We start from the raw sequence: 20,645 nt of genomic DNA on the forward strand, positions 1-20,645 counted from the left end.
CATCGTATTTTGGTGGAAGTGTATGGTGACCATGCTCTAGCTCAGCGAACGTGTCAGAAGTGGTTTGCACGGTTTAGAAGTGGTGATTTCGGCTTGGCAGACCAAGAGCGAGCTGGACAGCCAAAAAAATTTCAAGACGAAGAATTGACAGCATTGCTCGAGTAGGATTCGTGTCAAACGCAGGAACAACTTGCAGCAGCATTAGGCGTTGATCAAACAACAGTCTCCAAACGCTTGAAAGCCATGGGAATGATTCAAAAGATGTCACATTGGGTTCCACATGAATTGAAAGACAGACGTTGAAAGACGAAAAACCATTTGCGAATTGCTGCTTCAACGACAGAGCAGAAAGGGGTTTCTGCATCGAATTATTACGGGTGATGAGAAGTGGATCCATTACGAGAACCCTAAACGAAAAAAGGCCTGGGTGAAACCAGGTGAACCAGGTCCATCACAACCAAAACGAGATATTCACTGTGCAAAGGTTATGCTGTGCATATGGTGGGATATGAAAGGTGTGGTGTACTATGAGCTGCTGCAACCGGGTGAAACTATGAATGGAGAACGTTATCGACGACAATTAATGCGTTTGAAGCAAGCTCTGGCCAGAACACGACCAGAATGGGAGAACAGACATGATAAACTTATTGTTCAACATGATAACGCTCGCCCACATGTCGCAAAACCGGTCAAAACCTATTTAGAAAATGTCGGATGGGAAGTTTTACCCCACCCGCCGTATTCACCAGACGTTGCTCCTTCGGACTACTACTTGTTCGATTGCATGAACAACGATTTGATTGGACAGCGGTTTACTTCTTCAGAAGATATCGAAACATGGGTCTCTGACTGGATCGCTTCCAAGGATGAGGACTTCTTTCGCCACGGAATCCGTACATTGCCTGACAGATGGGCGAAAGTGGTGGCTAGCGATGGACAATATTTTTCTTAAGGTATTTATGTATTTTGTGTTTGTACTACAGCTTCAATGTGTGCGTACCAACCGCACGAATTAATTCCTAGACCAAATAAGTAAGTAGGTTTCCAGCTTAAAAGAGAAAGTTGATCCTGAGGAAGATCCCCGTGAGGATTGGAATATTGGCGTTTATTAATACATAAGTCGGGAAAAAATCAGTACAGAACTGTGTACAGTATTTCTTATATATGTACTCTATAGCTACCATTAGTGATTATTCTCTTGAGGAGTTGTTACTTCATTTAAATTTGAAGGGCTTGGTGGAAGATGGACCTATTCCGCCCCTCCACAATTTTTTTTTTTTTCGTGCATTATATGAAAGCTGGTGCCATTTTTTTTATTTGCAGTTTGAACTACTTTGTTGTGGGATATATCAGACCTTGTCTAATCTGATCTAAAATTTGTCGGATTATGCATTGTTACCTGTCTTGAAAACTTGAATTCCTTTTCTTCTCAAAGCTGTAAACGTAGTATACGCTTCCCCCACTAAGCCCTTTCTTAAAAGGGACCCCAATGTAAGGCGTACATTTCTTGATATGTATGTTAGTAGTACGAAGTAATGGAAGTTGGAACTAAGTTAAATGGTGTCAACTATGGCTAGGTCAGATTTGCCTTCGATCGAATTACATGGCACATATTTTACTTTTTATGGAAAAAAAAAAAGACAGAATTTAATGCCCTTACGCACTCTAAAGCATGTAAGGAAACATGCGCGCAAGAATAAAAATCGCTGTCGCAATGTTAAGTTTATGGCGCAGTATTTCGATGAAAATTCCTCAAGGATATTATTTATTGATTTCTTTACCCTAAATAAAAATAAAATTAAGCAAAGCAAACACATTTTAATAAGGTATGTTACACTTTCGGCAATATATCATTGTCTTCACCAAACACATTATCTTACATGATGCAATTTACAGTGGGAACACTCGATTGGAAAGATGAAAAATCTTCTCATCCTGAGTAATATTTTTCCTGAGTTTTTCTCATTCACACCAGTAAAATGCTGGATGGTACTTAACATAAAGGTCCCAGGTCGCTTCTTTCCTTCTCCATTTCCCCTGTAGTGTGATCGCCAAGGGACAGTGTCAGTAATACGCAGCGGACTAAACTGTCCATAGATGCCGAAAGCCCAGAAATGTAATTACAAATTCCTAACTTGTTTCATATGTCTTATAAAAACAATGATAACGAGCTCATCCGTGGCTAAGCGGTTAGCGTACCCGCCTTCGGTGTGGGAGACCCGGGTTCGGTTCCCGGCAGGAGCTCACCGGCGGATTAATGTGGTTCGGATTCCACGTTAATCAGTAGATCCACGTCTCATATAGCCTCGCTGCTGAACGGGACGTTAAACCCAAAATCAACTCAACTCAAAAACAATTATAACATTGCTGAAGCTGTAACACAGGTTATTAAAATATAGGTATTTGCTTTTGTTAGATTTTAAGTTTACGTAGGTCTAAAGGTAAAATAAGCAGTGTTCGTTACCCTAAAACTTAACAATGAATAAGCCAGTATTACCATGCAATGTTATGATCATGAGTACAGCCGTCCTTTAGTTAAAAGTGAAAAACAAAACGCAAAGTAAATTCATAAAAGCTACTACTATCGCTCAGCTCAAACATAGAGGAGTAAGTATTACAGGTTTTAGATACCTAGGAAGACCTAGAATAAGACAGATTCTGAAATGTGAGCGAAAAATAAAAGGAAGGAAACTGACGAGAGAAACCTTCAGGAAGAAGGGAACCTTATTTTGTAGGTCATTGAATAAGGAGTTAAGGAAAACCGTGTACCAAGTATTTGGTATATTTTAATGCGAAGTTGAAATATGTACATTACGAATGTGGTATAAAAACAAAACAACTAGAGGCCTATGAAATGTGAGTAGTGGAAGAACTGCAGACCAGTAGCTGAAACGAAAATCGAATTTGGAAATGTTAGCAAAACTTGGAGGAGAGACATCAATACTAGAAATAGTTATAAGGAGAAAATAATTGCTTAAGCTATTAGTCAAGAGTATACTGCCGTATTAGGCTTCGTGGAAGAAGGTAAATAAGTGAAGAAGTTGGGAACGGGTGGACAATATTGAAGAAGACAAATGCATTAGACATTTCTTTTTAAATGTAAAATATATATGAAAGCTGTTTCATTTCGGAACACGATGAATTCTGCCAATGCATACACTGTTTCCCAAGAAGTCACCGGACATACCTGCCGATTAATTAGATTGGTCCTTCCCATCACATACATACTGAGAAGAACATGGCTTAATAAGAGTAGGCTGCGCAGTTACCATTAGCATCGATAGGAATCCAGTTTCCCTCAGGATGGCGCAGATACCCGAGTTGTGTGACTTCGAGAAGATCGTCGTTACTGGATGTCATATGTTTGGTTTGTCAGTACGGGCCATCACAGTCAAATTGATTTATCCAAAATCAGTGATTGCTGATGTAATAACGAAGTGGATATGTGCATGTATCACCAGTGTCACGAAACCACCCGGACGTCCCACGATAATGACAGGACAGGCCAGGAGCGTGCTAAGAATAGTGGCACGCACGCTCAAATGTCAACTTGTATGTGTCATGCACCAGAAGTTCCAAACAACGAGGGCGCATACCTCTATTTCCATGCTATCAGAACAGTTTCACTCCCTCGGATTTCATGGGAAGCAGTTGCACATAAACCTAACATCACTTGAACCAATCAGGCGGCTCGACTGGTATAGTGCAGCATCCATAAAACATGAGCAATGGACCAATGGAAGTTTGTGCTATGGAGAGATGAATCAAAGTACACATGTTTTCGATCAGAAGGGAGAGTTTGGGTTGACGCCAGCTTAGTGTACACTTCTCAGTTGACTGTAATGTGAAATTCTGTGGTGTTACGGTGTGGGATGCTTTCTGCTGGTATATGCTAGATCCGTTGCTTGTTGTTCCTAGTAGAATGATCAGTACACAATAACTAAACATTTGGTACAGTTCAGTGGTTCCTACACTTGAGTAATACGGAATGGGTCAATGTTCCCATCAAGTTGACATTGCTAACTGCCATCGATTCGCCATTGTTATAAGGTGGTATGATGATAATTCTGAGCAATGATTGGATTGGCTTCCTCAAAGTCCTGATCTCAAACCAATCGAATATTTGTAAGATGAATTTAAAAGCCGAGTGAGGCCCTATCCGAATCGTACCAATTTGCTGGCAGCACTAGATGCTGCCTTGAGCGATAGAGATGAGTGGCAATAACATCTAATGTTTAACAAAAACTGGTACAGGGTGTATAGTAGAGTAGGCTGTACTAGAATAATCAATTTCAAGTAATTTCAGTATGTCAGTAATTTCAAGCATTTGTACTGGAAATTCGTGTTGATACTAAAAATTATTTCATAGTAGAAGAAAAATGTAAAAATTTCCTTTGAGATCTTTCAAGATAACAGCTTCATCACCTGGTGTAGGTGGTGATATGATTAACTGGCCAACCACTGAAAAACTAGCTAGTTCGAGAATGAAAATGGATAGTGTTTATAATATAAAAAGGCTGAGTAGAGGCCAATACAAAATAATAATAATAATAATTTTAAAAAGTTGATTTACGACACACTTTGGGAGAAATAGCGTCCAGAAAACACTTTTTTTTATTTCTTTTCATTTTAATCCATAGTGTCGGTACATTTATTTCTATTAGGTTATTGAAGAAGACTGCTTTTTAAACATAGTTTAGAGGCTGTTATATATCACAGCTTAGTCGTATGTGGTACTCATCTGTTTTTTATTTTACCATAGTATACTGGAAGTTTTTCTCCTAGGACACTAGAAGTACTGGAAAAATACTGAAAATATCCAAGTCAACTCCCGTAGGCACCTCATGATAGAGGAAACTGGAGACCCGATACCTTATTAGGTCAAATTTATCGCTGTGTCAGTGACTTCTTAAGAAATAGTGTTCTTTCATTGATGAGGAGTCATATTTTATATTCTCATAATGTACGAAAAGAGCATGAGCAGAGAGAGCGAAGGAATTCCAGCGCAAGCACAAGAAAATCAAAGGGCATAAGGTATTACATGATTGTAAGAACCCAAACATACTGATGATAATATATATATAAGAACTCAGCTTTCAAGCTTCGAACGACTTATCGAGGGAGTGAAGGGACAATAAAAGATAAGAGTACTGTAATTTATTTTGTATTGTTTCTGTGTTTTGATTTAATTTTTAATTTATTCGTCAGGGAAATTTTTGAAAAATCCTGGGAAATCATATATCAGAAACGCTTACTTTTAAAATGTAACGTTAATAGTGACAACAGTCACCAGTGTATTTTATATTGATGTGTAAAACCCAAACTCTTTACTCTTTTGTGATTTTGTATGTGACTGTGTAGTAAACGGAGAATCTGTTCTGCTAAGTGCACGTAATGAGATCTATTTCCTCTGACTCTGGAAGACCATGTGTTTTTAGATTCCGCTTTATTATGTGGGTGGGTCCTTTCTTTAGCACATGAAGGGGATGCAAAACCTTGAAGATGAAACGACTTGCATCACATTAGCCTTAAATGATTTTCAGTATGAGTAACAACTCACATTGTTTTCCATGTCGATCTGTATAAAATTTTATTTGTTTTTTAATATTCTGTGTTGTTTCTCTTTCACAGCCAGCTCACGTGAAAGCCTGTTTCCTAGGATCTTCATTGACAATCCCCATAACCGATGGAAAACTAAATTTGGGAACGTGGCAAGGAATTTGGCTTTGTGAGCATCGGAATCACGCAGGATCGCGTAAAGTAGTGGTCACAGTCAATGGATGTTTAAGAGACTCAAGTCGAAGTCCTCTGAGCCCTGTTTCCCCTATGGCGTCAACTAGCAGTTAAGGTTAAGAATATTTAGAAGAATCGAAGTTGAGTCATTACTTACAATATAACAAATCTCTTTACGAAAGAAAGAAAAAAATGTGCGTCAAAATGTAGTGTGCCGATCGCGCATACGTACTTGTTCGGTTATTATTCTCCATAGTACACACTTTTCAGCATTGAATAACTACCGCAATGTATACACATAGTGAAGTGCACAATTTTGAAGAAAATGCCTCTGTGAAACTTCAGCGTCTCTATGTGATTTGGTCAAAGAAACTTCAGCATTTCCAGTGGATTACTCTGACAGGATATTTCCGTATGGTAAGGAACAGGAATTAGATCAAGAAGGATAGATCAGGATTTTTCGAGATTTGGCCTTTCACTGCCACTGCACAAGATTATTATATATTATAAATACAATTTATTTTGTGAAACACAAGACACATTGGCTCATCATAAGTGTTTAAAATTCCTATATACACATAAATATATATATATACATACATACACATTGCAAAGTGTTTTCAGTCCTCACACAAATACAACATGAAGCTATTACGTAGATTGGAACAGAGAATGGTGGTTTATAGTACGCATAGAGCACATCTATTGATGGTAGTATTATCTTTGGTTTTACGTTGCGGGCTTCAACATGTAACTGGAGACATTGCTATGCTGCTGCTCGCTTTGCGGATTTATTTCCTAGTACAGGGTGTGATTTTTAGGGTGATTCTAGGGTTTATAAGACAATTTTGCATTTCCCGGTGATAAATAACTCGAATAGTGATTGAACCGTGATTTGAAAAGAGAAGCGTGGGCTCTCATTCAACCACAGTTTCGGTTTTTTTGTACTTTTGTAAAGCTTTAAAAGTTGCATTCCACAGTTTGTTTTTCCTTATTCCTTCGTGACTAATTCTTGATTTGGTTTGTATAACGCTGTATCACCATTCGAGCCGTCTTAATCGTCTCGTTTTACACTCATAATAAATCGTATGACAAAATTAAAAAATAATAATAATAATAATAATAATGTATAGGCTTTTCGTAGTGCTTAATTAATAACGAATTTTTGAAAGTTACCGTAGTTTATTACAAGGAGAAATCACTATCTTGATGCCTCAAGGGCTAACATTTTCTCTTGTTTGTTTCTTTTTTTGTATGAAAAGAAAAGAAAAATGTCTCACATAATTTGCTTGCATTGCCTAAATACTCATGACTGGTAATGTTATAATTGTAGTGGTCTTCCACATTTATCAGTAATTTGATAATTGAATATACGTATAGGCGTTATATATGTATATGCCATAAATGTAATTAAATGTATAGACTTATTGATTTTTTTTTTTTAAAAAGTCACGTGGTAGGAAGCATATATGTAAATATGGTTAAGATTCAAAGAAAGAAAAAGATATATATATATATTCTACCTCATTTAAGAAAGCGTATTTGCTTTACATTTATGTGGCTGTATAGAATGCAATATCACGCGTTTTATTCCATTTGGACTTCCATTTTGTGCCAAGTGCACCCACGACTTTTCTTCTTGTGGTGTAGATAGACTAAAGGATATAATTATAGTTCAATTGCCTTTATTTTATTATTTACAATTTTTTTAAGTACAATTTATAATTTATCTTGGGACATCAAGATAAAGAAACGTTCCTGAAAAAAATTGCTTAAAATTTATCGCTTTAAATATAAATATACATATATATGCAGTTACAATGTATTATGAATCATCTTTTAACGAATTTCACAGAGTAGAGATGCTTTTCACATCTTTTTTACTCCCTAAAAATACGAAAAAGTTAGAATTAGTTGAATGAGAGCTAGAGTAAAATGTAATTATACATATATATGTATAAAAAATACACATACACTCATTCACACATACAAAATATGTATATGTATATATGTATTCATACACAGAGGAAAATTTCTTGTAAAAAAAAATATCGACGAATTTAGATTCTCTATTCATTGGATGCTTTTATAAATATTCCCAAATCTAACTAACTAGTTTTAATTGATCAAGCAATTAATTAAATATATTCAAATAAAATTTAAAAATTAAAATAATAATACAAGGAACATTTTTTAACAAATATATGTAAGAAAAAACGTGTTTTAAAATATAATGGTCAATAATACGTGACTGAAAGTGGAAGACTGTTTCAGATTTAGTGGTTATATTTATTCCTTGATTTTCTTACATTTTATCAGATGTTCACAAACAAATTTAATATAATAGTTTTATCTGTTGCTAAACCACTTTAAAACGTATTGTAAAAAATAAAAGTCGTATGGGTTTGTTGAACTCGCTTTATTCATATTACACAGGTTTTCGGATAAGCGTATGTATATGAAGTATGCATGTACAGTGTGCGTGTGTTCGTGTGAAAGTATATGCACGATCGTTTAAGAAAAAAATAAGGTAATTGATGCTGCTTCATGATTGATATATAAACCTGTGTAATGGCTGTTGCATTTACTGAATATTGAAATGTTTACTTAAAACAAATATGTTATATAGAGTTTTTTAGATGGTTTAATTTTTATCTTTTGAGCATTTTTCATCGATGTGTGAACGGATATTTCTTGAGGAGGAAAATTTCATTTTTTTATTAAAGAAAATATAGTTATTTCACTGTTGTAAATTAACATATTACGCAGAAAATTTTGGAAGATATTAAGAGGTAATGGGGAAGAGCTTAAGCTTGCATTTCATTGGCTGTTAATGAATTGTAAATTGCTTGTGTAAATTGTAGTGATTAACGGTATGTTAAAATTTTCCCATTATTATTATTTTCCCAGTATCAAAAATTTTAACACAAATTTATATATATAAAAAAGTTTACCCATTCTCAGGTGCAAATGATAATGCATTTAGTAATGTATGAAGGTATAAAAAAGAGAAAGGAAGTGCGTGCAAATAGCATTAGAATTATTTAGTTCGTAATCGTGGTCTCATTCAAACAATAAAAAAAGAGTCATGGTGTAATGAGTGGTTTTGTCCTCCAGTTCCTCTTGTTTTTTCATTCATAGACATGAGAAGGTTTCAAATTTACAAAAGCTCTTCCTACTACAAATTTGTTATTATGCAGGTTTACACATAGTGGCTGTCTCAAGTCATGAAATAGTTTAAAAAGAGGAATCATAACTTACAAGTACAGTTTGGAAATGATACTTTATATCTAATGTTTGCACAGACCCGTATCCGGCCAGTAAGAGGCGTACACCTCCCCACCCCCCCTGAAGTTTTGATGCCTTTACGAATTACACCAAATAATCCAAAAGAATCAGTATATCCTAAACTTCGTATTACTCCCTGTATTTGCTGATGGCTGAGGGTCTGTTGACACCTGAAAATCACAGAAAATAAGATTATTGGGGTTTTACACTTGTTTAACGGTTCGTCTCGATCCAAAACTGATTTTAAGTGCGTGTTGAATGAATCGGTATGAACTCGGAACGAAACTATGATGAAGTTGTCACAGTGTATGTTGAAAGATAAATAAATATACCCTAATATAAGTGATAAAATACCTTAATTAGTAAGAGTTTGTTTAGGTTAAATATTAGACTGTGCGTGTAATACAGGAACGGTGCACATAAGAGCATTTTGTGCAATATAATTTTAACATATTTTAATATATTTTGGTTTAATGATGTATCTTATTTGTTACTCATTTCCTAACTGTCCTACATAAAACCTTCAAGGAACAGAATAAATTATATTAACTGTTAAAACTATTTCGCGACTTTGAGCTTCATTATGTAAAACTTTGTTTTGGTTTATTATGGTTGATTTATTTCATAACTAACGCTACGTACCAAGTGAATTACTATTAAAAAATCTCTATGATAATACTTCCACTCATACAGTGTCTTATTCTTAACTGTCAAAAGCATTGTGTTGTATCCCCCATATCACCTAAACAAATTTATACAACATATGTTAGGAGTAGAAAAGTAAACAAAAGAAAGAAGAAAAAAACTAGGAAAGTTTTTATCAATTGCTACCTAATTTTATTTGTTGTCTTGCCAAAGGGGCAGCTCGAGTTTATCTACATACTGTAAAGAATTTATCAGGGATTGTTATATAAAAGTAATTACATGTAGATAATTGTAAAAAAAAAATGTACAATTTCATTTTGCAGTTCTTGCCAAAAGAACAATGGGCAGCGATTCAAAAAAAAAATGTTATTGATTTCTTGGTAACTTAGACAAAACATGGTGCATAGGGCTTCTCAAACTGTTCCAATATATATATTCATAATATATATATATATATACTTACATGTAAATATTATATAGACTTAACATGAATGAAAATATGTGCTCAATATAGAAATAAATTTAAGTAAATGAAGTTTGTTTTATAGATACTAGAATATTTTAAGAAAAAATTACATTCAGTTGCGAATCAAAGATTTATTTTGAGCGAAGATTTAAAAAAAAAAGCATGAAAAACACCAAAATATAGCAGACCTGTGTTAAATTGTATTAAAAATAAATTGCATGAATTTATTTCGGTTTTCTGTTTTGTGAGAATCCGTTATAGAATAAGTTCAAACGCCATTTTTTAAGGTTTCACAATCAGTAGGTCCATCCATGCCGCGAAAGTGCTTTCAAGTGTATGCAGCTTATTCCAGCATGTTTGAGAACCGATCAGAGTACTTGGTCTTGGGTACAAAATATGCACTTTGTTCTGTGTTTTTTGTCCAGGATAACCCTTCAATTGTTTCCTATTCATTACTTAATGTGTTTTGTATCTTAATGAAAAATTTTGTGGTTAAATAGAGAAATTCTTCTTGTTTTTACATAAAGTTCTTTCATTTCTGTCAATGTTTGGGTACTATATTTTATCATCTGAAGTTCCGTTGAAGTAGCTACGATGCAGTATGCTGTTGAAAGGCTGTAAATTGGGGAAGAAAAAAGAAAAATGCCCATTAGTTTAATGAAAGGTAAAATAAATAAACAGTATTCTAGGAGGTTCTTCCGTTTGTTCCCACTTTCTTCATTCCACAATTTTCGTCGTCAGCTTTAGCCTCGGTGCATAGTCGTAGAAAAACTCAAAAAAATATAAATAACTAAATAAAGGAAAGAAAGAAATAATACTGATTATTAGAAACCAGCTGTTAGGCAAAATGCGTTCTCCTAATGGTAGGCACATAATACAAATGAACATCCCGAAGGTTATAATTACATGGGCGCATGGGGGGGAGGTATTCAAAATTAACAAAAAATTAGACTAAGAATGGAATACAAAATTAAATTTGCACGCTTAGAAAAGAAAATCACTCATCTAGGTGGTACCCTTGTTTTCAATAAACGCAAACCAACAAAAATAGAGTTCGATAGAATTATTTGTTAACCTTACCGATATTGACATACTTAAGACATTCTATCAGATTTTTAGGTTAGGTTTAAAATTTAGTTACCTTCCGCTTTCCATTCCATTGGAGATAATTTGTTCAGTAGAAAAAGCCGTTGACCTTGCACCTGATATTCATTCCGCGCAATCTATTAGAAATGAATGCTTGGCTAATATCAATACTTCTTTTTATACTCATACAACAAGATAGGACCATATCCAAAATCCATATATGTACAAGGGCTTATTACACAATTTAGAAAATTTCTTAATAAACACGATATCTAGTGTTTAAAGGCTGATAAAGGAAACTAATATGTTGTAATGACAAAACAAAGATATGCTTCCGGTATTTTAAAAATAGCAGAAAAATGTAATTTTGTTTCACATCCCCGTAAACCATTGCCACAGGTTATTAAGACGGTACAGTCGACAATTGATTCTTCACCACTTTTAACTGACATTGAAAAAGATATGATAAAAATACATGCACCTAGTCTTCCCATTATTTATGGTCTACCGAAGGTTCACAAGACTGACATCCCCCCTTCGCTCGATCATATCAAGTTTCAATCATCCAGCTTATTTACTATCAAAATGGTTATATAAAAAACTCAGCAGTTACAATAGTGGTTTTATAAATATGTTGTAAAAAGCAGTCTAAACGTAAAACAACAATTATCATCATTTGTAAATGCCAATGCCATTTTACTTGCCTCCATAGACGTTGTTGATATGTATCCGTCCATACCACTGGAACTTACTATCAGTAGTACTCGATCATGGTTATTACAAAATGGCGCTTCTACCTATGAAACTAATTTTTTATTACAATTACTTGAGGTTTGTTTAACAACTAATATATTCCAATTTGAAGATCATTACTTTTCTCAGAATGATGGCTTAGCCATGGATAACACATTATCCCCAATATTGTCAAATGTCGTTTTAAATCAGATTGAAACGTCTATTTTACGGCAGAACACATTTAAATACGTTAGATATTACTTTTATGCTGATGATATTTTACTACTTGTTCGTGACGAAAATACACTTACACAAATATTTGAACAATTCAACAGTCAGCATAATAGGCTGAAGTTCACCCTTGAACGTGAATCTGATAACGGCCTTCCATTTCTAGACCTATTGATTACCCGTTCACATAATAAATTTATTACAAAAGTATACCGAAAACCCAATGCAGGCATTACTTACATCAACAGTCAGCTCATCCATCAATGTACAAGGCCAATATTTGGAAGAACTTCTTTCATAGAGCTTATTAATTTGTGACCGTCAAAAAGATCTCAATGAAGAAATACAGTTTTTATATAAAATAGGACAAGAAAACGGTTATAAGCTGTGTATTTTACAAAAATGGTTTAATCAAACACGTAGATCGCTGCAAGTCCCCAAAACGGTAACTTCCAAAGAAGCAAAAACACGGATTGGAATTCCTTATTTTCAACAAAAATTCAACGTATTCTTGCAAAGCATAACATATCTGCTTCAAGTATTCCCCCCAAAAGTTTACAAAAACATCTCACTGGATTTAAAAGCTACTTTGTCGATCCATTAAATAAAGCAGGTATTTACCGCGTCCATTGCGAATGTGATTCCTCATACATTGGCCAAACTAAACGTAATATTAACATGCGTGTGAAGGAACATGTTAGACAATCAAAAAAGTCACAAGAAGAAGGCATGTCGGGTTTAGCGCTTCACCTAAAACAACATTCACATAATATAAAAGAGGTTACGGTAATAGGTTCAGCAAAATCAAAAACCCAACGGGAAATTAAGGAATGGTTCTTCATTCATAAATACAAACCTACATTGAACCTTGATACTGGCAACATTGATCGAACTTGGGTACCTACCTTTGGTGCATACTTTGGATCTGGCAATAATGTCCTAACATAGACACCGCGTTTTTTTATTCAGTTCATTCCTCTTTTTTATTTTTTTTTTCCCACTCCGCTGTTCATCTCATGATCTTTTTTGTACGTTACTTTTATATAGGGCTATGCATTCCTGGTTTTACTCCTTTTATCTCCTTTCCGTTTTAATCCTCCTTTTTACCTTGCCACTGAGGAAGGAAGCAGCTGAGAGTTCCGAAACGTCAAAATCTTTAAATTTTTCAAGGGAGGATTCATTAGTAAGTATCCAATTTTTCGTTAATTCCGAAGGTTAATTTCAACAAACTTTACTTCGCGTATTTGGTCTGTATTGTTTGTATTATTGGTTAAATATCGAATGTTACTTATTTTCTAAAAAAAATAAATAAATAAATAAATAAATAAATAAATTAATTAATTAATTAATTAAAAAATAAAACAACAGAAACTTAATTTATGTCGAAATCAAATTTCACTCCGATACATGAAAAAAGTGCCACTGCGAGAAATGCAAGCTAGTTATTGTGACAAGCAAGGACTTGAATAAATTACAGACATTTGGGCAAGTGTTCAAAGATGAACACGTATTCAGTGAATTTGGAATTTCACATCCGTGAAGACAGATTGTTTTAAATTTTTAAAGAAATGTATTATCGAAGACATACTTAACAATTGACAACTCATAAAAATACCTTGTCATCATGTACAGTCTCAATTGTTATTTGTGAAGAGTTACCAAAATCGATTAATTTCAAAGTATAATTATTTATGTGCTTATTCGAAAGTGGCAGTTCCTTGAACTGTTACGTGTAACGTGCTGAGACACGTTGGACTGCTGTGTGAAGTGATAACATGCATTTTTTAAATTAATTAATTAATTAATTAATATGAAGACATAGGTGCTCTTTGCAGACGATCAGGTATGTTTCTAGATCATTTGAGGATTTCACATGGTTGAGTTTCACTTCTTGTGTGTCATTATGCGTTTACCTTTACTATTTTAAGTGAGATTTTAATGCATATTTTCCATCTTTACCATACGGTCTCAACTGATCATGTTTTACAACTGTAAAAGTTCTTGTGAATGCAAAAGACGCTTTTATATCGCTGTTTATGGGGCTCTGGGTAATTTTTAAACTTGTTTTTACGCCCGGTTTACACGGACTAACAGAATGCGAACGTTTCAGCTCTCTTTATACATTGATTACTAAGACTGAAAGGAGCAGTCGTTCACTGGACTGACCAACATTCGGATCGTACGTCTGGACAGAATTAGTACATTGTCGCACTTTGTTCATTGTTCCACACTATTTGGTTCTCAGTTCTGGCATTGTAGCTGTAAAAATTGTTTCCCCATGTGAAGATGGGTGATCTAGATCGGGATAAAATAGACAGAAGCAGTCGCGTACGCAGAAGTTCGTCAAGGGGTGTGTGTGCAAGTTTCAAATTTTATACAATTTCAGGTGTATATGAATAACCGCATATTTTTTCACGGGGAATACGAATCCAATATATAAAAATTAATCTGATCTTGTGTAATCGAATCACGGGAAAACTGATGAGCCGTTTGAAATAAATTTTTGGAAGTAGTAGTCTTACGTAACTGGGTTTATACCATGTTACTTTGATGAAAATGTTTATCCTAAGGAGAAAACGTAGCGAGATTTAGGCGAAAAAATTTAGTATCTCATGATCCTGTCAAGTTAGGAAGATGAAACTTGGCATATAAATCCTCATTAAAAGTAAATGAACCCATGTCCCAGCATTTTTTGAAAATCCCACTTGAAAGAAGAAGGGAGTATTTTCTATGATTTTTTTTCTTCATATTGAAAGCAATATTGCTTGTTTGTTGGGTGGTTGGTTGGAGTGGTGTTTAACGTTCTTTTCAGCACTGAGATTATATGAGATGTAGGTCTACGGCTTAACATGGAATCCGAACCTCATGGACTCCCCTCCTGAAATCCATCACGGATGTCCCATCCGAAGGCACGTATGCAAGCGCGTATAGTCCTAGAGGTGCTCGCCTGTTCTTTGTCAGCACATCATGGGGAAACGGTTGAACAGTTTTGGAACATAGTACCCACTGCGACGTAAGTTTTTATGTTACTTTGATTAAAGGGCTTATTCATAGAGGGTAGAGAGGGCTCAAAATTTATGCCAAAAATATTGTATCTCACGAGTCCATCAAGTTAGGAAGATGGACCTCGGTATATAAACTCATCATCTTCTATATATATAAAAGAGAACGTACAAATCCTTTGTCCGCTCATCACGCTAATACGGCTGAACCAATTTCTTTTATTTTTGGGGGGTTATTAGGATTTGGACCCTAGATGGTTTTTATCATATCACTTTAATTTTCAATTACCAGTGTCTTGAGATAATTGACCATTCAGGTGTCCATTACGTACAAATCCTTTGTTAGTTCATCATAGGTATAAAAATAAACGTATTTATATGCAACCCGCATGACCGTGTCACTCGGCGGGTTAACATACATGACAGGCGTTATAATGGTTTTTATCATATCACTTGAAAGCGAAAAAGTAAAAATTATCTAAGTAACAAAGTTTATTGCGTTCGGGGGTGACCGCAGCGAAGCGGCGGGGGGTTAACATAAATGACAGGCGATATAATGTTAACATTTACTGCAATCTTCTATGGTTTTTATCATATCACTTGAAAGCGAAAAAGTAAAAATTATCTAAGTAACAAAGTTTATTGCGTTCCGGGGTGACCGCAGCGAAGCGGGGTGAACGCTGCTAGTCAAAAATAAGAGGAACTTTTTTGAAAATGTTCTTTTTAAGAGCAAGGTGGGGAATTTTCTGTATTTTTTTGTTCATACTGAAGTCAACATTGGCTGTTGTTTGTGATCGCATGAAAGGAAACTATCTGAACCATTTACAATGTTTACATTGAATTTTGGAATATGGTTATACCTGGATTTTTATCGTGTCAATTTGATTAAAGGAAGGACCTAAAAATGGATAAAGGCGTTCAAAATTTATTCCTAAAATAAAATATTTTATTGGCTTTTTATCATTAAACGTTCTATACCCAATGTTTTTTTTTTTTTCCTCCTGCGTTTCTTTAGTACTTACAGCTCATCCATGCTGACTACAATTAAACTTAAAACTTTTCACTCAGTATCAGCATTTCTACGCATTGGGTTGCGGACATGCAGAAAAAAATGCTGATGTTCCGCATTTTAAGCATTTGACCGTTCATGTGAACTAAAGCTTAATCTTTGCCTAAACGCGTTCTCGCAGTTATGATTTCTCGTGATATTTTATTTATTTATATTGTACATTTAACTAACTAATTCTGTGACTTAAGACATGCTAGGACCATCGCCGTAGAAAGAATCCCGCTATTGGATCTTGTCCTGAACAAAAGGTCTTTCTTTAAGGTTTCGAAACTCTCTCTTATGTCCTGCATGTATTTCATGTACAAATCTTTTTCAATAATTTGGCCCTTCCGTGTATTCATATCGGCAGCGGCCAAACATCAACACAGCTTTTGAGTATTGCTTTGCACAAATTATACAGTGTGTCCCAAAAGTCCAAGTTCAGGAAATGTTTCAATTTAGAATACACATAGTTAAAAAAAAAGTGGAATGTAGCTATATTATAGCCTTTGTTCCGGGTCGGAATATTGGAATAAATCAAAAATTGAATTGTACTTACAAACATTAAGAGGGACATTAATTTGAATATTTGATGCCGTATGTCTTTTCATTCCTGAAGCTACGATATATATATATATATATATATATATATATATATATATATATATATATATATATATAAAGTAAATAAGTTTATTATATTCATTTTCCACTTACACCATCAAAAGATGGAACTTTGAGTACCCATCTCTACTTTGCAGCCTTAAAATTCTTTCAGCTTCTAATAGGGTCAATCCATATTAATTGCAATTCAGTTCAGTGCAATTAGATCAAAAATGTGCAAAATCCGCACATTCAAAAAAAAAAAAAAAAAAAAAAAGCCGAAACCTTTTTTAAAATGATCATGATACTCTATTCAGTAACTCTCAGAAAGTCTAAAAAAAAAAGTTCCGCGTCGGATTTGGTCACTATGGCCGGCATATTGGGTACCCTGTTTCCAATGCCAAAGTGTTTGACGAGACATAGCATTCACTTTAACTGACTATAATACAGGTTGTAAACACAGTAGTGATATGAACCATACCTCGTTGAAAAGATATTTAATTAGTTGTTGTTATTGTGTAAAAATTGAGGAAATTTACATTTTCCAAAAAGGGAAATTCTACAAAATTTTCCAGAAAAAAAGTGAAAAATTGAGTTTTTGGATTTTTATTACAACATTGTAGGGGGAAGGAACATAAAATATGTACAAAATTATTGGCTACACCTTTCTTAGTAAAACATTGAAAATACATAATATATCTCCTAAAAGCTAGGATTTTGAAGATTCATATAATGCATTAAATTCTCTCTCGATCCATATAGTAAGATTTTCATCTCTGCATCCACAAGTTTTGAGTGAAGTTATCAGTGGGTAAGTATTTGCAGAGACTTCAATAACCTCTACAAACATAAATATTAGCTTGTTTGGAGAAATGAAGAACAGGAAATTTCCGATAATTTCATGGAAATTTTAACATATACGTATATAGTCCTTGCATGTAGGAATAGTCGTAAGAAATTAACATGTATCCGCAAGCATTGGTTAGTTCTTTAGTCAGAAAGTCAATTCAATTCCCAGGTTGAGATTTTTTTAGTGGTTGTAATATTGATTAAATTTTTAAATAGCACATACTTAATCATCCACTTAGTCATCAACATCCTATGGAAGGCAGTGACAAACCACCATGGGTTTACTTTGCCCTAGGAACATTCGGGTCAAAGACTTGCATTCAAGCAGAACACTACATCATCATAATCAATTCAGCTAATGATCCTGTAAAACTAGAGTATATTTTACTAAAACAAGAACTCCCGAAGTTTGTAAAACAAAGCTACTTCATAGTTAAACAAAGTGAAAAGTTTTGGTGCGGAATTTAGGTGACCTGACAATTGAACAGACTTTGATGAGAGCTATGAAAAGTAGTGGTAGCCTCACGTGGGGACGAGGAATTTTGCTTCAACTATTACTACATGGGTTCATTCCATACCGTCATATTCAAGAATAGTGGAAGCTGTGGATAAATCCACTGATGTTCCCCCCGCCTCCAAACAACATGTTGACTTGCGAGAGTCTCGTCAAACTCGTGACTCCGAAGATGTCTCTGTTCCATCAACTGGCTCCGAGAACATAAACCATTCGAGAGATCATCCCAACTTACATCAATATCTACTGATTTGCTAGCAGATGAAAATGTAAATTGTGATAAAGTATTAGAAGTTAGACTTACTGTGATGAAGAAGATTGAACAATTCAGTGAAATTCATCTGAAACGCAAGTCAAGTGTGAAGTTTTTGGGCAGCTTAACCCATTACTGCCCCTTGGCAACTTAAGTTGCCATGGCAATTTTTCGTCATAGCGCAAAAACTCATGGATTGGCATTGCTAGTTGTAACCGTAAAGTAACTTTGGGGTCTGTTTCGTTATAGAATTGTTGCTTTTTCTTTGTATAATGTATTGATGCTGGATTAGCACTGTTTTTTGGGTACAATGTGTTTAGAAGAGAAAGACGCAACTGGATTGATTTGAAAGACTCCAGAAGAAAGGATTGAGGGTCTGTAAAGAAAAGATTGATTTGATTTTGATAGTTATGATTTTCCAGTGTATTTTCTCCTTGAAAATTGTAACTTTTCAAAATGTTCCCTTTTTTTGAATATGTTGCCTGTTGGGGACTTAAGTTGCCGGGCTAAAAAAAAAAACAAGAAAAAAACATAAATATTTTTCAAAAATATTCTAATATATATTTTAGAGTACTAGTAAGTCCAAATAGGCGAAAAAACTATTCAAAATACCAGTGGGAAATTCTGGGCACTAATGGGTTAACAAGATCAGTAACTGTGCGTAATGAAACAATGTGTGTAAACCAGGGTGGATTGATTTAAATCAGTCTGATTTAAAACACTTGATTTTTTTAAATAAAAATCGTTGATTTAAATCAAATTCCGAAATAAATTAATTTAAAGTGAAAACAAGTAAAATCCAGCCTCTGTTGTTATTTCAATTATGGAAGATAATCATAATACAATAAGATGCAAATGTATATACAGCACAGTATGAAAACGAGTGTTTCATGCAGAGGATGATTAGGGAAAATCCCGTTTTGAACGGGTAACGGAGGAATTCTGCTTTTTTATCTTCGTAACGTAAGGTTTTTAAATCGTTATCTATTCCAACGACAAAATCACCATGGACATTTAAGACGAAAATTCTTTGGTGTACGCGTCTGTTAGTTTGTTCCCAGATAATAGGGGCGTATTTATAAAGGGGTCCGATCCCTCTCCGAAACTTAAATCTTTTTTAGATTTTATAACTAACTCTATGGCCTATGGAACCCGGAGGTTCAATGCCGCGTTCACAAGAGCTCTCCACTGACTTCTATCCGTAGCTAACTGCATCCAGTTTCTACTTTGTATTCCAGTCTCTGCGAGATCCATCTCAATAGTGTCCTCCCATCTGCGCCTAGGTCTTCCTAATGGTCGTTTTCCGATTGGTTTTCCAGTCAAGACTTTGAAAGCGTTTCTACTTTCTTCCATTCTAGCTACATGACCCGCCCACCTAAGCCTCCTAGACTTGACGACCCTAAAAATGTTGGGTGAACCATATAAATTATGTAGTTCCTCGTTATGAAGTTTCCGCCATTCCCCATTCCCGTTCCTCTTGGGTCCGAATATTCGTCTCAGGATCTTGTTCTCAAATACTTTCAGTCTATGTTCTTCCCTCAGAGTAAGTGGCCATGTTTCGCAACCATACAGAACAACAGGCATGATTATCGTTTTGTATATATTGTAAGCTTCAAATCCCTTGACAGAATTCGCGACGACAGGAGATTTTGAACCGAATAGTAACGAATTCCCTGCTTTTAGTCGACATTTAATTTCTCCGTGAATATGATTTTCCTCTGTTAATATTGATCCTAGATATTTGAAACTATCCACTTTATCAAAAGTATTATTTAAGGGTCTTCACTACAGCGAAATTAACTATCGCTAATTTTAGAGTTTTTATGTAATATCTTCTAAACAAATAAAAATATTGAAAAAGCAGAAACGTAGTGAACTAGACAATACGATTTTGCATGTGATACCGTTATCACAACTCATCTATCTGCTTTTGGTATGCCGCTATTTACAGAACCCGCAAAAAATGCTAAATCTATCTACAGTTCGATTTGCAACTGTAGATAGATTTAGCATTTTTTGCGGGTTCTGTAAATAGCGGCATACCAAAAGCAGATAGGTGAGGTGTGGTAAAGGTATCACATGCAAAATCGTATTGTCTAGTTCACTACGTGTCTGTTTTTTGAATATTTTTCTTGGTTTTGAAGATATTACAGAAAAACTTTAAAAATAGTGGCAGATTAATTTCGTTGTAG

At 34.7% G+C, this 20,645-nt stretch overlaps 1 protein-coding gene across 1 annotated transcript in view; it reads left to right on the plus strand.

The window, feature by feature from the left end:
* The window catches only part of LOC145668773 (UPF0047 protein YjbQ), a 39,105-nt gene extending 28,746 nt beyond the window's left edge, over window positions 1-10,359 (plus strand). Inside the window, exon 5 of the mRNA XM_081736933.1 lies at window positions 5,632-10,359. Within this exon, the coding sequence (XP_081593059.1) occupies window positions 5,632-5,847 (216 nt within the window). The 3' untranslated portion in view covers window positions 5,848-10,359. The remainder of the gene's footprint in view (window positions 1-5,631) is intronic.
* Window positions 10,360-20,645: the final 10,286 nt, after the last annotated feature.

The sequence above is a fragment of the Thermobia domestica genome, chromosome 13 (assembly GCF_964235325.1).
Source record: "Thermobia domestica chromosome 13, izTheDome1.hap1.1, whole genome shotgun sequence".
NCBI lineage: Eukaryota > Metazoa > Arthropoda > Insecta > Zygentoma > Lepismatidae > Thermobia > Thermobia domestica.